General features: G+C 48.3%; 1 protein-coding gene and 1 long non-coding RNA gene across 2 annotated transcripts in view; both read left to right on the plus strand.

Moving 5' to 3' along the window:
- Nucleotides 1-3,772: 3,772 nt before the first annotated feature.
- LOC139555061 (uncharacterized) lies at nucleotides 3,773-4,167 on the plus strand. Its single transcript, XR_011670935.1, has 2 exons — nucleotides 3,773-3,840; nucleotides 3,925-4,167. It is a non-coding gene; the product is annotated as an uncharacterized lncRNA (long non-coding RNA).
- Nucleotides 4,168-12,685: 8,518 nt separating this feature from the next.
- gmpr (guanosine monophosphate reductase) overlaps nucleotides 12,686-17,863 on the plus strand; it is a 22,345-nt gene continuing 17,167 nt past the window's right edge. The window contains exon 1 of the mRNA XM_071368512.1: nucleotides 12,686-12,951. Coding sequence (XP_071224613.1) covers nucleotides 12,865-12,951 — 87 coding nt within the window. The 5' untranslated portion in view covers nucleotides 12,686-12,864. The remainder of the gene's footprint in view (nucleotides 12,952-17,863) is intronic.

Below are 17,863 nucleotides of genomic sequence, written 5' to 3' on the forward strand. Positions count from 1 at the left end.
TAAAGTATTTTTTTTTTAAACAAGCATTTGAGTTTTTTAAATTGTATTTTTTTGGGGGGAAATGTGTTCATTGATTTGATTGGCTTTGACTGTTCAAGTTACCACCTTTCACCTCACTCACCTTATCTCATTCTCAATGGGGACAGTCACAACTGAAAGGTCAGATAAAGATATGGGGGTAGATGACTGAGCGTCTCGTTACTAAAGATTGATGGAGGCTCATAGGGTTAAAAGTTAATGCCTGATCTGGTATGCCACCTTATTTAATGAATGCTTTTTTGCCTGTCATTTTAAGTAGTAAATCCATTATGGTTTCTGTGTACTGATCTTGTATCAGAATGCATGTGTTCAAATTGCACTAATGGTACAGTGCAATTAGTATTGATTTATTTTAGGATAAGTTTGCTTCACTGTGATAATAGTTTGAAGATCGAGGGGAGGTGACACCATAGACCATTGCAGAGTATTGATCCCTATCTGTGTACACGCCACACACAGTCAGACAAAATCAATGCTGTTAGATTCCAAGGGCACTGGTGACTGCTGGAACAGAGGGAGGGTTCAGGAAGACTGAGGTGATTGCTGCTCATCGACAGAGAACCCCTAAACCTTTCTTTACCAAAAGCCTTTAACGTGCTGCCTTGCTGTCACACAGAAAACGGTGCCTTTATTTCGCCACCTGAATGTCTAGTGCGTCGACGGCTTTAAAGGCACAATCTGCAATATTTACAGCTGTTCAATGGTCCTTTTCAATTAATGATTTATAAATGCCCATTTTGATTCTTGAAGAATATGACTTCAAACCAAGTGGTGGGGCTGAAAAAACATTTGGCTACCAAACAAATTGCAGATTATGGTTTTAACCCTGATCTTCCTCAGTACAAGCAACATAGTGTTAGTCTACAGTGGCTTGCGAAAGTATTCACCCCCCCTTGGCATTTTTCCTATTTTGTTACCTTACAACCTGGAATTAAAATAGATTTTTTTAGGGGTTTGTATCATTTGATTTACCCAACAAGCCTACCACTTTGAAGATGCAAAATATTTTTAATTGATAAGACAAAACAGTACTTGAGCGTGCAAAACTATTCACCCCCCCCCCCCCCCCAAAGTCAATACTTTGTAGAGCCACCTTTTGCAGCAATTACAGCTGCAAGTCTCTTGGGGTATGTCTCTATAAGCTTGGCACATCTAGCCACTGGGATTTTTGCCCATTCTTCAAGGCAAAACTGCTCCAGCTCCTTCAAGTTGGATGGGTTCCGTTGGTGTACAGCAATCGTTGTCATACCACAGATTCTCAATTGGCTTGAGGTCTGAGCTTTGACTAGGCCATTCCAATACATTTAAATGTTTCCCCTTAAACCACTCAAGTTTTTCTTTAGCAGTATGCTTAGGGTCATTGTCCTGCTGGAAGGTGAACCTATGTCCCAGTCTCAAATCTCTGGAAGACTGAAATAGGTTTCCCTCAAGAATTTCCCTGTATTTAGCACCATCCTTCAATTCTGACCAGTTTCCCAGTCCCTTCCGATGGAAAAACATCCCCACTGTGGGGATGGTGTCCTTGGGGTGATGAGAGGTGTTGGGTTTGCGCCAGACATAGCGTTCCCCTTGATGGCCAAAAAGCTCAATTTTAATCTCATCTGACCAGAGCACCTTCTTCCATATGTTTGGGGAGTCTCCCACATGCCTTTTGGCGAACACCAAACGTGTTTGCTTATTTTCTTCTTTAATTAATGGCTTTTTTCTGGCCACTCTTCTGTAAAGCCCAGCTCTGTGCCGTGTACGACTTAAAGTGGTCCTATGGACAGATACTCCAATCTCCGCTGTGGAGCTTTGCAGCTCCTTCAGGGTTATCTTTGGTCTCTTTGTTGCCTCTCTGATTAATGCCCTCATTGCCTGATCTGTGAGTTTTGGTGGGCAGCCCTCTCTTGGCAGGTTTGTTGTGGTGCCATATTTTTTCTATTTTTTAATAATGGATGTAATGGTAATGCTCCGTGGGATGTTCAGTTTTGGATCTTTTTTTATAACCCAACCCTGATCTGTACTTCTCCACAACTTTGTCCCTGACCTGTTTGGAGAGCTCCTTGGTCTTCATAGTGCCGCTTGCTTGGTGGTGCCCCTTGCTTAGTGATGTTGCAGACTCTGGGGCCTTTCAGAACAGATGTGTATATATACTGAGAGCATGTGACAGATCATGTGACACTTAGATTGCACACAGGTGGACTTTATTTAACTAATTATGTAACTTCTGTAATTGGTTGCACCAGATCTTATTTAGGGGCTTTATAGCAAAGGGGGTGAATACATATACATGCACCACTTTTACGTTTTTATTTTTTTGAATTTTTTGAAACAAGTTATTTTTTGAATTTCACTTCACCCATTTGGACTATTTTGTGTATGTCCATTACATGGAATCCAAATATAAAATCTATTTAAATTAGAGGTTGTAATGAAACAAAAACAACAAAGGGGGTGAATACTTTTGTAAGGCACTGTATATAGAGATCAACAGGAGGCAACATAGTGTTGGTCTATATGGAGGTCAATAAGAGACAACATAGTGTTGGTCTATATGGAGGTCAATAAGAGACAACATAGTGTTGGTCTATATGGAGGTCAATAAGAGACAACATAGTGTTGGTCTATATGGAGGTCAATAAGAGACAACATAGTGTTGGTCTATATGGAGGTCAATAAGAGACAACATAGTGTTGGTCTATATGGAGGTCAATAAGAGACAACATAGTGTTGGTCTATATGGAGGTCAATAAGAGACAACATAGTGTTGGTCTATATGGAGGTCAATAAGAGACAACATAGTGTTGGTCTATATGGAGGTCAATAAGAGACACCATAGTGTTGGTCTATATGGAGATCAATAAGAGACAACATAGTGTTGGTCTATATGGAGGTCAATAAGAGACAACATAGTGTTGGTCTATATGGAGGTCAATAAGAGACAACATAGTGTTGGTCTATATGGAGGTCAATAAGAGACAACATAGTGTTGGTCTATATGGAGATCAATAAGAGACAACATAGTGTTGGTCTATATGGAGGTCAATAAGAGACAACATAGTGTTGGTCTATATGGAGGTCAATAAGAGACACCATAGTGTTGGTCTATATGGAGGTCAATAAGAGACAACATAGTGTTGGTCTATATGGAGGTCAATAAGAGACAACATAGTGTTGGTCTATATGGAGGTCAATAAGAGACAACATAGTGTTGGTCTATATGGAGGTCAATAAGAGACAACATAATGTTGGTCTATATGGAGGTCAATAAGAGACAACATAGTGTTGGTCTATATGGAGATCAATAAGAGACAACATAGTGTTGGTCTATATGGAGATCAATAAGAGACAACATAGTGTTGGTCTATATGGAGGTCAATAAGAGACAACATAGTGTTGGTCTATATGGAGGTCAATAAGAGACAACATAGTGTTGGTCTATATGGAGGTCAATAAGAGACAACATAGTGTTGGTCTTTGCCTTTTGTTGTGCAGTTTCCACTGTCCAGCTGTGGGGCCCGAGGCAGCCAGTAACCCAGATGGGAGTAGAAACATAGAAGTAGGCCACTTAGGGTTTTCTGCTCTGTTGCACTGCAACAGCATATATACCTAGCTGTCATATGGTCAAAAGCACACTGGCAAAACGTATTAGTCATATGTTAGAAAATAATGTGAAACTATATCAAGTTCACGGGGATTATGTGTGGAAATGAAAATATATAATGTATGACAAAAGTGTATAAATAGTAACGTTAACACAGAGAGAACAGGAGGGAGAGGATGACAAACAGAGAGAAAGAGAAAGAGCGAGAGGGAGAGGTTAATACAGAGAGAACAGGAGGGAGAGGTTAACACAGAGAGAACAGGAGGGAGAGGTTAACACAGAGAGAACAGGAGGGAGAGGTTAACACAGAGAGAACAGGAGGGAGAGGATGACAAACAGAGAGAAAGAGAAAGAGCGAGAGGGAGAGGTTAACACAGAGAGAACAGGAGGGAGAGGATGACAAACAGAGAGAAAGAGAAAGAGCGAGAGGGAGAGGTTAACACAGAGAGAACAGGAGGGAGAGGATGACAAACAGAGAGAAAGAGAAAGAGCGAGAGGGAGAGGTTAACACAGAGAGAACAGGAGGGAGAGGATGACAAACAGAGAGAAAGAGAAAGAGTGAGAGGGAGAGAACAGGATGGCGAGAGATAGAAAGAAAAAGGGAGGGGTAAACTAGAGATCCAATGAAAGTCTAATCTATTAATCCATGCTGGAGTCATTATCTTAAATACCCGTCCAGCGTGTTCCAACTTCATCTCTGTTGACTTTATATTCTCAAAGTTATCTTCAGACACTCCAATCTCATGGCTTAGATTTTTCTATTGTGTTATTGACTGTACGTTTGTTTATCCCATGTGTAACTCTGTGTTGTTGTTTTTGTCGCACTGTTTTGCTTTATCTTGGCCGTTGTAAATGAGAACTTGTTCTCAACTGGACTACCTGGTTAAATAAAGGTTAAATAAAAAAATTAAACATTAGACTATAATCTGTCTTTAAAAAAATTAAAAGACTAACATTATTCCTTCTTTGGTCCAAAATTTATTTAAGTGAAATAGATCATCATACGATTGCATGAATCCCTCATTACATAATTGACAGTAAAACAATATACTGTAGTAAGTTACATAACGAATTACGTACTGCATGACATATGAGGGAGAAGTTAACACAGAGAGAACAGGAGGGAGAGGTTAACACAGAGAGAACAAGAGGGAGAGGTTAACACAGAGAGCACAAGAGGGAGAGGTTAACACCGAGAACAGGAGGGAGAGGTTAACACAGAAAGAACAGGAGGGAGAGGTTAACACAGAGAGAACATGAGGGAGAGGTTAACACAGAGAGAACAGGAGGGAGAGGTTAACACAGAGAGAAAAGGAGAGAGAGGTTAACACAGAGAGAACAGGAGGGAAAGGTTAACACAGAGAGAACAGGAGGGAGAGGTTAACACAGAGAGACCGGAAGGGAGAGGTTAACACAGAGAGAACAGGAGGGAGGGGTTAACACAGAGAACAGGAGGGAAAGATTAACACAGAGAGAACAGGAGGAGGAGGTTAATACAGAGAGAACAGGAGGGAGGGGTTAACACAGAGAACAGGAGGGAAAGATTAACACAGAGAGAACAGGAGGGAGAGGTTAACACAGAGAGAACAGGAGGGATGGGGTTAACACAGAGAACAGGAGGGAAAGATTAACACAGAGAGAACAGGAGGGAGAGGTTAACACAGAGAGAACAGGAGGGAGAGGTTAACACAGAGAGAACAGGAGGGAGAGGTTAACACAGAGAGAACAGGAGGGAGAGGATGACAAACAGTGAGAAAGAGAAAGAGTGAGAGGGAGAGGTTAACACAGAGAGAACAGGAGGGAGAGGATGACAAACAGAGAGAAAGAGAAAGAGCGAGAGGGAGAGGTTAACACAGAGAGAACAGGAGGGAGAGGATGACAAACAGAGAGAAAGAGAAAGAGCGAGAGGGAGAGGTTAACACAGAGAGAACAGGAGGGAGAGGATGACAAACAGAGAGAAAGAGAAAGAGTGAGAGGGAGAGAACAGGATGGCGAGAGATAGAAAGAAAAAGGGAGGGGTAAACTAGAGATCCAATGAAAGTCTAATCTATTAATCCATGCTGGAGTCATTATCTTAAATACCCGTCCAGCGTGTTCCAACTTCATCTCTGTTGACTTTATATTCTCAAAGTTATCTTCAGACACTCCAATCTCATGGCTAGGCAGAGATAGGTTTCAAGGGCTTAGGAATCATTACAGTTTACAGACCCATGCAGACAGAGCGAGAGTGGCCGGAGGTCTCAGTGTGAATGTAATGCATTGATTTGCATCCAGCTCCTTGATGAGTGCAAGTCCTCCTTATTTTAGTTTGAAAAAATCATCAATTTAGAATGCTCATTTTGTATCAAAAGATAAAAGGGTTCTACCATTCAATGAGGGTTCCATTTAGAACCCTTAGATTATAAAATACATGGGGAGACACTTTAATAGAGGGGTCTAGGTAGAACCATTTACAGGGAGTTAGAGGAATAACCCTTTATAGAGGGTTCTAAGTAGAACATTTTGCAGGGTTCTACATACAACCATAAAGGATTCCCTATGGGGACTAGCCACTATAGATCTAGTTAGCAGCACCCTTGTCTTCTAAGAGTGTATTTTTAAGTGTGTTCTCAGAAGGAGAGGGACCTACAGCAAAAGGAACAGCACTAGTTTTAAGTAAACAACTCTAACATTCCTTTCCATGTATTGTACACGTCCTTCTGGCCTACTTAAAGTCTTGTATCATCTTTATGTCTGAAATGACATACTATGGCCCATTTAGTGCATGACACAAAATACAATGGACTTAGAGTTGCTGTTACAAAAGATAATCAAATTCATACCAGGAGTCATCCTGGAACCCCCCCCCCCATTGCTTATTATGTCAAATTAGAAGCCCCTTTCCTCTCATTTCCTGAATAGTGTTGCCCTCCCAACGTACACATACTGTACATTCATAGCCGCGGGAAAATGTTTTGGGTTGGGGGTGCTGTTGATAGGAGGGAGGGGAGGGGTTGAGGGTGCTGAGGAGTATTTTTATCCACTCATACAGGAATATGAAGTCCTAGTTCATACTAGACTACATCATGTTTTATTGATTTAGCACCCTCAGCATCCCTACTTCCCACAGCTATGTGTATATTAATTAGCCTTCTTACAGATGGATGAGAAATACAGGGGGAGATGGCTTAAGAGGGAGTAAAGAGCTCACATGGGTTGCAGGAATGCATAGAGCCAGGAAGGATCTGCACAGCATTTACATTTTTTTATGATACATGATGATGTAGTTGTTGTTGTCCATCATAGTTTGCAGATAGCCATTTCCATCAAATAGATCCCCCAACCCATGAGTCATCTGTCAGTGACACATTCATGGCCTAAGCCTGCCTCTCCTCTGTGTTGTTCTCTGACAGGAGAATGTTTAGAGGGAAAAAGAGAAAAAAGACCTAAGGCTATAAAATGTTCTCCACGCAAACAATTCAAACCATCTGTTCTGTTCTCAGCTACTTGGCTTTACTAAAGATGTCTGTCACTGACCTACTCCCCAGTAGTTACACACACAGACACACAACCACAACCAGCACTGACCTACTCCCCAGTAGTTACACACACAGACACACAACCACAACCAGTAATGACCGAGTGCACTTCCACCTACATCTTTCCAGTGTCACACACACCGATGTCGCACGCACGCACGCACGCACGCACGCACGCACGCACGCACGCACGCACGCACACACACACACACATACACACACACACACACACACACGTGAAGTCTCATCTTGTTCAACTTTCTGACGCAGGTTTATATGTTGTACATTCTGTAAAGTACACTAGGCTGCTTCTTATACTGGATATTTATTGCAGTGATACATAGGAATGACGTGGCAAAGAAACCTTGGGTAAACCCTAAGCACCATGGGTAAATAGATGGCAAAAACACACATCTATTGTAATAGACGGGTCAACCCTGTTACGACCTGGCTCATAGTTCGTAACAACAAAGGGAGACCATGCATGACTTACATGTAAAAAGGAACACGCTTATTAAACTAAATATGAACAAATACAAAAATGTAACATAAGCTGTGGACGTATGTAGGATCATTAGTGTACGCAGTGTGTGGATGAGTGGAGAGGGTGTTGTATGGTGAAAACAGATTAAAAAAACAAAGATGGTGGAAGCCAGCCTGCCAGTCAGGGAAGAGGGAGAGTGTTGGCTGATGTGGCCTCCCTTTATAGCCTGCAGGCCAAGCCTGCCCAGGTGCACCACATCAGCTGACGATCCTCCCAGCTCTGCCCACTGGTCTACAGCAACAAGCAGACCACCAAACAGGAGATCCCAGCAGACAGAGTGGGAGGGACGTCACAACCCTAATCATAAAATAAAAAGGTGGGTAAAAGTGACTTAAGTTCACCCTCTCCTCCACTATAGTGGCCATACTTGCAGTGGTGGACGTGCACGTTCACCTACTATACATACGCTACATGGCCGAAAGTATGTGGACACCCTTCAAATGAGTGGATTCGGCAATTTCAGCCGCACCCGTTGCTGACAGGTGTGAAATCGAGCACACAGCCATGCAATCTCTACAGACAAACAATAGCATTAGAATGGCCAGTACTGAGGAGCTCAGTGACTTTCAACGTGGCACTGTCATAGGATGCCACCTTTCCAATAAGTCAGTTCGTCAAATGTCCGCCCTGCTAGAGCTGCCCCGGTCAATTGTAAGTGATGTTATTTTGAACACTGTTCCCGAGTGTTACCATGACCTCAAACCGGTATTTAGCAAACAGAGGGCCACCAAACTACCACCCCATAGACCTTACGATTGCCCCATCGACCTGTTTCCGGGCACCTGCCCCCCCAGGGGTCGGATCTTTTCCCTATCTCCTCCCGAACGAGCTGCTATGGATACCTACATCAAGGACGCTCTGGCAGCAGGCCTCATGCGTCCATCCACCTCGCCGGCGGGAGCAGGGTTTTTCTTTGTGGCAAAAAAAGACGGTGGATTACGTCCTTGCATCGACTACCGGGGACTTAATGCCATACCCGTCCGTAACCGCTACCCCTTATGGCCACAGCCTTTGAGCTGCTCCAGGAAGCAGTGGTCTTCACTAAGCTTGACCTACGGAACGCATACCATCTTGTGCGTATCAAACCCGGTGACGAGTGGAAGACCGCTTTCAACACGCCTACTGGTCACTACGAATACTTGGTGATGGCCTTCGGCCTGACCAACGCCCCGGCTGTGTTCCAAGCGCTCATAAACGATGTGCTTAGGGATATGCTTAACATTTTCGTGTTTGTTTACTTGGATGACATCCTCATCTTTTCGAGCTCCCTTCAAGAACACACTAAGCATGTCAGACAAGTGCTCAAACGCCTCCTAGACAGCCATTTGTACGTTAAGCCGGAAAAGTGTGAATTCCATTCCTCTCGAGTACAATTCCTGGGATTTGTAGTGGAACCCGGTCGAGTCCAGATGGACCCCAAGAAGGTAGGGGCGGTAGCGGATTGGCCCACCCCCAAGTCCGTTAAGGAAGTTCAGCGTTTCCTGGGCTTCACTAACTTTTACCGCAAGTTCATCAAGAACTTCAGCTCGGTGGCAGCCCCTCTCTCAGCAGTAACCAAGGGTGGCAACACAAGGTTTCTGTGGGGAAGAGAAGCTGAGACGGCCTTCCAAGGACTCAAGCAGCGCATCCTCTCTGCTCCCATCCTGACACTACCGACGGCGGATGAACCTTTTGTGGTGGAGGTAGACGCATCAGAGGTTGGTGTTGGAGCTGTCCTGTCTCAGAGGGGGGAAGACAAGAGGCTTCATCCTTGCGCCTTCTTCTCTCACCGGCTTACCCCGGCCGAGAGGAATTACGATGTGGGGGATCGTGAACTCCTAGCGGTTAAGATGGCATTGAAGGAATGGAGACACTGGCTCGCGGGGGCTTCTCAACCATTTCAAGTGCTTACGGACCACAAAAATCTGGAGTATATCCAGCAGGCGAAGCGGTTGAACTCCAGACAAGCTCGATGGTCTCTTTTCTTCAGCCGATTCCAGTTTATCCTCACCTATAGACCCGGGTCGAAGAATCTCAAACCGGACGCCTTGTCACGAGTCTACTCTCCTGCCATTCGAGAAGATACTGACATGACTATTCTTCCTGCCGCTAAGATCGTGGCTCCAATCTCGTGGCAAGTTGAGGATACCGTGAGACAAGCTCAAGCCATCGAACCGGGTCCTAAGGGAGGTCCTGCCAATCGGTTGTTTGTTCCCAAGGCAGCAAGATCCCAAGTCCTTCTGTGGGGGCACTCCTCTCGCCTCACCTGTCACCCGGGCGTAGGTCGCACCTTGGAGTTCATTCAGCGTAAGTTCTGGTGGCCCACCATAAGAGAAGACGTTGCCACTTTCGTCAAGGCCTGTCCCGTGTGCTGCCAGGGCAAATCTTCTCACCTCCGCCCTCAAGGACTCCTTCACCCTTTATCTATTCCCCACCGACTGTAACGGCTGTCGTAGTCGTTCTCCTCCTCAGACGAGGAGGAGCATGGATCGGACCAAGATGCGGATTGGTAAGTATTCATTATTTAATGGAAAAACAACAAACACTACAAAATACAAAAACCAACAAACGTGAATAACCCGAAACAGTCCTGTGTGGCCTAAACACTGACACAGGAACATACACCCACAAAACACAGGTGAAACCCAGGCTGCCTAAGTATGATTCTCAATCAGGGACAACGATTGACAGCTGTCTCTGATTGAGAATCATACCAGGCCGAACACAAAATCCCAACATAGAAAATCAAACCTAGACCAACCCACTCAACTCACGCCCTGACCAACTAAAACAAATACAAAACAAAGGAAAACAGGTCAGGAACGTGACAGAACCCCCCCCTTAAGGTGCGAACTCCGGGCGCGTACTGGACGTACTGGAGGCCAGATATGTTGGGCCGGCTTCATGGCACCCGGCTCGATGCCCAACCTAGCCCTACCAGTGCGGCAAGGTGGAATAGCCCGCACTGGGCTAAGCACGCGTACTGGGGACACCGTGCGCTTTACTGCATAACATGGTAGACATAACAACGATAGACAGCTTGGGAACCATACCCGGCCAACAAAGAAATAGAAAAACTAGAATGCCCACCCAAATCACACCCCAACCTAACCAAATAGAGAAATAAAAAGGCTCTCTAAGGTCAGGGCGTGACAGTTACAGCAGCAAAGGTAGGACCAACTCCATATTAATGCCCGTGATTTTGGAATGAGATGTTCGACAAGCAAGTGTCCACATACTTTTGGTCATGTAAGTCGCTCTGGATAAGTCGCAATTTGTAAGTCGCTCTGGATAAGAGCGTCTGCTAAATGACTTAAATGTAAAACGTAAAAATGTAGTGTACATCATCTATCTATCTCTCCAGTGACATAAAAACACCCCTATATTACACAGCTCACACAGAGACAGACGTGAAGGCAATTTCAACACACTGACACAGTTTTTTTATGGCGTACATTCTGAAACAGAGTGCCCCACTTATTATCATTGGCTTGTATGAGACATGGGCTGACTGAGACATGGGCTGACTGAAACATGGGCTGACTGAGACAATGGGTTGACTGAGACAATGGGTTGACTGAGACATGGGCTGACTGAGACATGGGCTGACTGAGCCATGGGCTGACTGAGACATGGGCTGACTGAGCCATGGGCTGACTGAGACATGGGCTGACTGAGACATGGGCTGACTGAGACATGGGCTGACTGGCTTATATTTGCTGATTTACTGTATATTGCTGATTTACTGTATATTGCTGATTTACTGTAAATATCTGCTTTTTGGCAGGGCAGTGTGGTGCTGTGTCTCTGTGTCTCCTGATGATAAGGTACAGTAAAACGTTATACTGTAAAAGGGGTGAAAGATCAGATGGTTATTACCATCATGAGTTGGCTATATACTGTATATGATGTAGTTACTTTAGGTTATCACAGTTATCATGGTTATCATGGTTATCACAGTTATGACTGTGAGGTTATTACAGTTTTATGTAGAGGAGATAGGCGTTTGACCCGGACTTCAACCCTGGATTTTGAATCTTGGAAAAGTACCTGGAAAAGCTAAGCTGTATCACAAAGTTCAGTAGCCTATCGAAGCACACACGGCTGTATTTCTTAAGCTATTGTGGCACCTTGTGGCCAAAGTGAGTATGCTTAAAGTACAATTTTTGTGCGTTGTTAAAACAGGGATTGATCCTTATGGACATGGTCCATTTGAAAGTAATAAACACATTAAAAAACGTTATTTTCTATTTTTAAAGAGGAAAATAAGGATTATCCACATAGTCCCCAAACACACACTCTCTCTCTCTCTCTCTCTTTCTCTCTCTCTCTCTCTCTCTCTCTCTCTCTCTCTCTCTCTCTCTCTCTCTCTCTCTCTCTCTCTCTATCCTCTCTCTCTCTTGTCTCTCTCTTGTCTCTCTCTCTCTCTCTCTCTCTCTCTATCCCCTCTCTCTCTTGTCTCTCTCCTCTCTCTCTCTCTCCTCTCTCTCTCTCTCTCTCTCTCTCTCTCTCTCTCTCTCTCTCTCTCTCTCCCCTCTCTCGCGCTCTCCTCTCTCTCTCTCCTCTCTCTCCCCTCTCTCGCGCTCTCCTCTCTCTCTCTCCTCTCTCTCCTCTCTCTCCCCTCTCTCCCCTCTCTCTCTCTCCTCTCTCCTCTCTCCTCTCTCCTCTCTCCTCTCTCTCTCGCTCTCCTCTCTCTCTCTGTCTCAGGGTATTGATATCAGTGTCGGGGCTGCACAGGGAGTAATGCCCCTACTGGACAGAAGGTGTGCTCTACAGTGCTGCAGTGCTGCTGAGTCTCACTGCAGTGTGCCTACGTTAAGGCGTGTGTGTGTTTACAAGATATGTGTGTGTCACCTCCGCGGCTGCTGCTGTCACTCTGTCGCGGGAAAGGGAGGGGAGAGGGAGAAAGGGAAAAGAAGAAAGAAAGAGGAGAGGGAAGGGGAAAGAGAAGGAGAGGAGAGGAGGGAGAGAGAGAGAGAAGGGGAAAGAGAAAGAGAGTCCGGGGCCACGCCAAATAAAGCCATGTGGGCCTGGGCTGGGACGGCATCCCATACACTATAAATACACTGCGCTCCTGGAGGTTCGGGTTTGGTGGCTGGGGCTTGGGACCTACGAAGACCACAGCAACCTGGTGCCTCGGAAGAGCCTCCTCTGTGATCCTCCGTAACTCAGCCTCCGTTGTAGCAACCTCAGCAACTATGCCCCGCGTAGATGCAGACCTCAAACTGGACTTTAAGGATGTCCTATTCAGACCCAAGAGGAGCAGTCTGAAGAGCAGGTCAGAGGTAGGCCTGGAGGGGGCTGGATAATGGGGGACTGGGTGTAGGGGACTGTGGGTAGGGGACTGAGGGTAGGGGACTGGAGGTATGGGAATGGGGGTATGGGACTGGAGGTATGGGACTGGGGGTATGGGACTGGAGGTAGGGGACTGTGGGTAGGGGACTGGAGGTAGGGGACTGGATGTATGGGACTGGGGGTAGGGAACTGGAGGTATGGGACTGGGGGTAGGGGATTGGGGGTAGGGGACTGGGGGTATGGGACTGGAGGTATGGGACTGGGGGTTGGTAGGGGACTGGAGGTATGGGACTGGCGGTAGGGGACTGTGGGTAGGGGACTGGAGGTAGGGGACTGGATGTATGGGACTGGGGGTAGGGGACTGGAGGTATGGGGCTGGAGGTAGGGGACTGGGGGTATGGGACTGGGGGTATGGGACTGGAGGTATGGGACTAGAGGTATGGGACTGGGGGTAGGGGACTGGAGGTATGGGACTGGGGGTATGGGACTGGAGGTATGGGACTGGGGGTAGGGGACGGAGGTATAGGACTGGGGGTAGGGGACTGGAGGTAGGGGACTGTGGGTAGGGGACTGGAGGTAGGGGACTGGATGTATGGGACTGGGGGTAGGGAACTGGGGTATGGAACTGGGGGTAGGGGACTGGGGGTAGGGGACTGGAGGTAGGGGAATGGGGAATGGGTGTAGGGGACTGGGGGTAGGGGACTGGAGGTATGGGACTGGGGGTTGGTAGGGGACTGGAGGTATGGGACTGGAGGTAGTGGACTGGAGGTATGGAACTGGAGGTATGGAACTGGGGGTAGGGGACTGGGGGTAGGGGACTGGGGGTAAGGGACTGGATGTAGGGGACCGGGGGTAGGGGACTGGAGGTATGGGACTGGGGGTAGGGGACTGGGGGTAAGGGGACTGGGGGTAGGGGACTGGAGGTAGGGGACAGGAGGTAGGGGAATGGGGAATGGGGGTAGGGGACTGGGGGTAGGGGACTGGAGGTAGGGGACAGGAGGTAGGGGAATGGGGAATGGGGGTAGGGGACTGGGGGTAGGGGATTGGGGGTAGGGGACAGGAGGTAGGGGAATGGGGGTAGGGGACAGGAGGTAGGGGAATGGGGAATGGGGGTAGGGGACTGGGGGTAGGGGACTGGAGGTAGGGGACAGGAGGTAGGGGAATGGGGGTAGGGGACTGGGGGTAGGGGATTGGGGGTAGGGGACAGGAGGTAGGGGAATGGGGGTAGGGGACTGGGGGTAGGGGAATGGGGGTAGGGGACTAGAGGTATGGGACTGGGGGTTGGTAGGGGACTGGAGGTAGGGGACTGAAGGTAGGGGAATGGTGAATGGGGGTAGGGGACTGGGGGTAGGGGAATGGGGGTAGGGGACTGGAGGTAGGGGAATGGGGAATGGGGGTAGGGGAATGGAGGTAGGGGACTGGAGGTAGGGGAATGGGGAATGGGGGTAGGGGAATGGGGGTAGGGGACTGGAGGTAGGGGACAGGAGGTAGGGGAATGGGGTAGGGGGCTGGAGGCTGGAGGTAGGGGACAGGAGGTAGGGGAATGGGGAATGGGGGTAGGGGACTGGGGGTAGGGGACTGGAGGTAGGGGACAGGAGAATGGGGGAATGGGGAATGGGGGTAGGGGAATGGGGGTAGGGGACTGGAGGTAGGGGACAGGAGGTAGGGGAATGGGGTAGGGGGCTGGAGGTAGGGGACAGGAGGTAGGGGAATGGAGAATGGGGGTAGGGGACTGGGGGTAGAGGACTGGAGGTAGGGGACAGGAGGTAGGGGAATGGGGAATGGGGGTAGGGGACTGGGGGTAGGGGACTGGAGGTAGGGGACAGGAGGTAGGGGAATGGGGGTAGGGGACTGGGGGTAGGGGATTGGGGGTAGGGGAATGGGGGTAGGGGACTGGAGGTAGGGACTGGGGGTAGGGGACTGAAGGTATGGGACTGGGGGTAGGGGATTGGGGGTAGGGGACTGGGGGTATGGGACTGGGGGTATGGGACTGGAGGTATGGGACTGGGGGTAGGGGACTGGAGGTAGGGGACTGGGGGTAGGGGACTGGAGGTAGGGGACTGGATGTATGGGACTGGGGGTAGGGGACTGGGGTATGGAACTGGGGGTAGGGGACTGGGGGTAGGGGACTGGAGGTAGGGGACTGGAGGTAGGGGACAGGAGGTAGGGGAATGGGGAATGGGTGTAGGGGACTGGGGGTAGGGGACAGGAGGTAGGGGAATGGGGAATGGGGGTAGGGGACTGGGGGTAGGGGACTGGGGGTAGGGGACTGGCGGTAGGGGACAGGAGGTAGGGGAATGGGGGTAGGGGAATGGGGAATGGGGGTAGGGGACTGGGGGTAGGGGACAGGAGGTAGGGGAATGGGGAATGGGGGTAGGGGACTGGGGTTAGAGGACTGGAGGTAGGGGACAGGATGTAGGGGAATGGGGAATGGGGATAGGGGACTGGAGGTAGGGGACAGGAGGTAGGGGAATGGGGAATGGGGGTAGGGGACTGGGGGTAGGGGATTGGGGGTAGGGGAATGGGGGTAGAGGACTGGAGGTAGGGACTGGGGGTAGGGGACTGAAGGTATGGGACTGGGGGTAGGGGACTGGGGGTATGGGACTGGGGGTATGGGACAGGAGGTAGGGGACTGTGGGTAGGGGACTGGAGGTAGGGGACTGGATGTATGGGACTGGGGGTAGGGGACTGGGGTATGGAACTGGGGGTAGGGGACTGGGGGTAGGGGACTGGAGGTAGGGGACTGGAGGTAGGGGACAGGAGGTAGGGGAATGGTGAATGGGGGTAGGGGACTGGATGTATGGGACTGGGGGTAGGGGACTGGGGTATGGAACTGGCGGTAGAGGAATGGGTGTAGGGGACTGGGGGTAGGGGACTGGAGGTAGGGGACAGGAGGTAGGGGAATGGGGAATGGGGGTAGGGGACTGGGGTTAGGGGACTGGCGGTAGGGGACAGGAGGTAGGGGAATGGGGAATGGGGGTAGGGGACTGGGGGTAGGGGACAGGAGGTAGGGGAATGGGGGTAGGGGACTGGGGGTAGGGGACAGGAGGTAGGGGAATGGGGAATGGGGGTAGGGGACTGGGGGTAGGGGACAGGAGGTAGGGGAATGGGGAATGGGGGTAGGGGACTGGGGGTAGGGGACAGGAGGTAGGGGAATGGGTATAGGGGACTGGGGGTAAGGGGACAGGAGGTAGGGGTATGGGGAATGGGTATAGGGGACTGGGGGTAAGGGGACAGGAGGTAGGGGTATGGGGAATGGGTATAGGGGACTGGGGGTAAGGGGACAGGAGGTAGGGGAATGGGGAATGGGTATAGGGGACTGGGGGTAAGGGGACAGGAGGTAGGGGAATGGGGAATGGGGGTAGGGGACTGGGGGTAAGGGGACAGGAGGTAGGGGAATGGGGAATGGGGGTAGGAGACTGGGGGTAGGGGACAGGAGGTAGGGGAATGGGGAATGGGGGTAGGAGACTGGGGGTAGGGGACAGGAGGTAGGGGACAGGAGGTAGGGGAATGGGGAATGGGGGAAGGGGACTGGGGGTAAGTTGTGTTCCTCTGGGTTTGCTTTGTGTTGTAATATGTCCTTGGTATTATTACAAGGGAAATCTTATTACCTATTTGTAGTGGCTGGTATTGATGTTATTGATCTGTAACTACAATTGGTTAATTTATCTGAATAAGGAGGACATGTCAGAGTACTTGATTCATTTGAGAGTAATTTAGATCAAGGGTACTCAGTATAAATATATGTATGAGTTGTGTATGTGTGCATGATAGAAATTCTGAACAAGACTAGAGGGAGGGACTTAGGGGAGTCGGTGACCTTCTCTTGGGTGACAGAGACAAGGGTTTGTTTTAGGCCTGCTGTGTAGAAGCATACAGTCATGTCAAGACATGAGCCAGTAGCCCAGGCTAGGCCTATGGCACGTCAGCTCTTACCTTGCTTTTGGCTCCTAAACTAAACCCAGACACTAACCATGTAGTTTGGCATCAGGGTTTACTGTGTGTCAATGTAGGGGGCAACATGAGACAGGAGGACGCTTCTTGGAAAATCTGTTTAAAAATAGTCCTGCAGAGCTCTATGTGCTAAATGTCAATGAGAGCATTTTCCACATGCAGAGGGCCTACTGGCATAACACAAAGAGATAAACACACACACACACGCAGTCTTGTACAGCTAACCTTGTGGGGACACAATTCAGTCCCATTCAAAGTCCTATTTTCCCTAACCCGTACTCTAACCCTAACCCTAACCTTAACCTTTACCCTAAACCTAACCCTAGCTCCTAACCCTGAACCCTTAACGTAATTCTAACCCTAACCCTAACCCTAATACTAATTCTAAACTTAACCTTAAACCTCCTAAAAATAACATTTGACCTTGTGGGGACCAACAAAATGTCCCCAGTTGGTCAAATGTTTGTTTGTTTACTATTCTTATGGGGACTTCTGGTCAACACAAGAATAGTTAAACACTTCCAGACACACACACACACACACCATTTAATACACACATCCAAGGGTCAACAGGCGTGATAGGATGCATGCATATCTGCTGTAGAGTACTAGACACACTGGAGTGTAACATGGGAGTACACATTTTTTTTCCGCCCATCTGTTCAGTGTTCATTCATTCAGTGCCTGCGGCCAGGCAGCTCTTCTATTCTCTGCTGTAGTATTCTACTGTCTCTCTGGACAGCCACCGGGTTTTACAGTTTCTACCGTATAACACATTGTTTACTCCTGAGATCCACAACACATCACATCTACAGTATTTTACATCATTATGCATAATAGCTTCCAATTTAACACTGAGACTTCAGTATTGAATGTATGATTGGACATATCATGTACATATAATGATGTGCAGATAATCAGCCACGCCCTAGTACTATTGATTGGATA

This window comes from Salvelinus alpinus, chromosome 26 (assembly GCF_045679555.1).
Source record: "Salvelinus alpinus chromosome 26, SLU_Salpinus.1, whole genome shotgun sequence".
Taxonomy (NCBI): domain Eukaryota; kingdom Metazoa; phylum Chordata; class Actinopteri; order Salmoniformes; family Salmonidae; genus Salvelinus; species Salvelinus alpinus.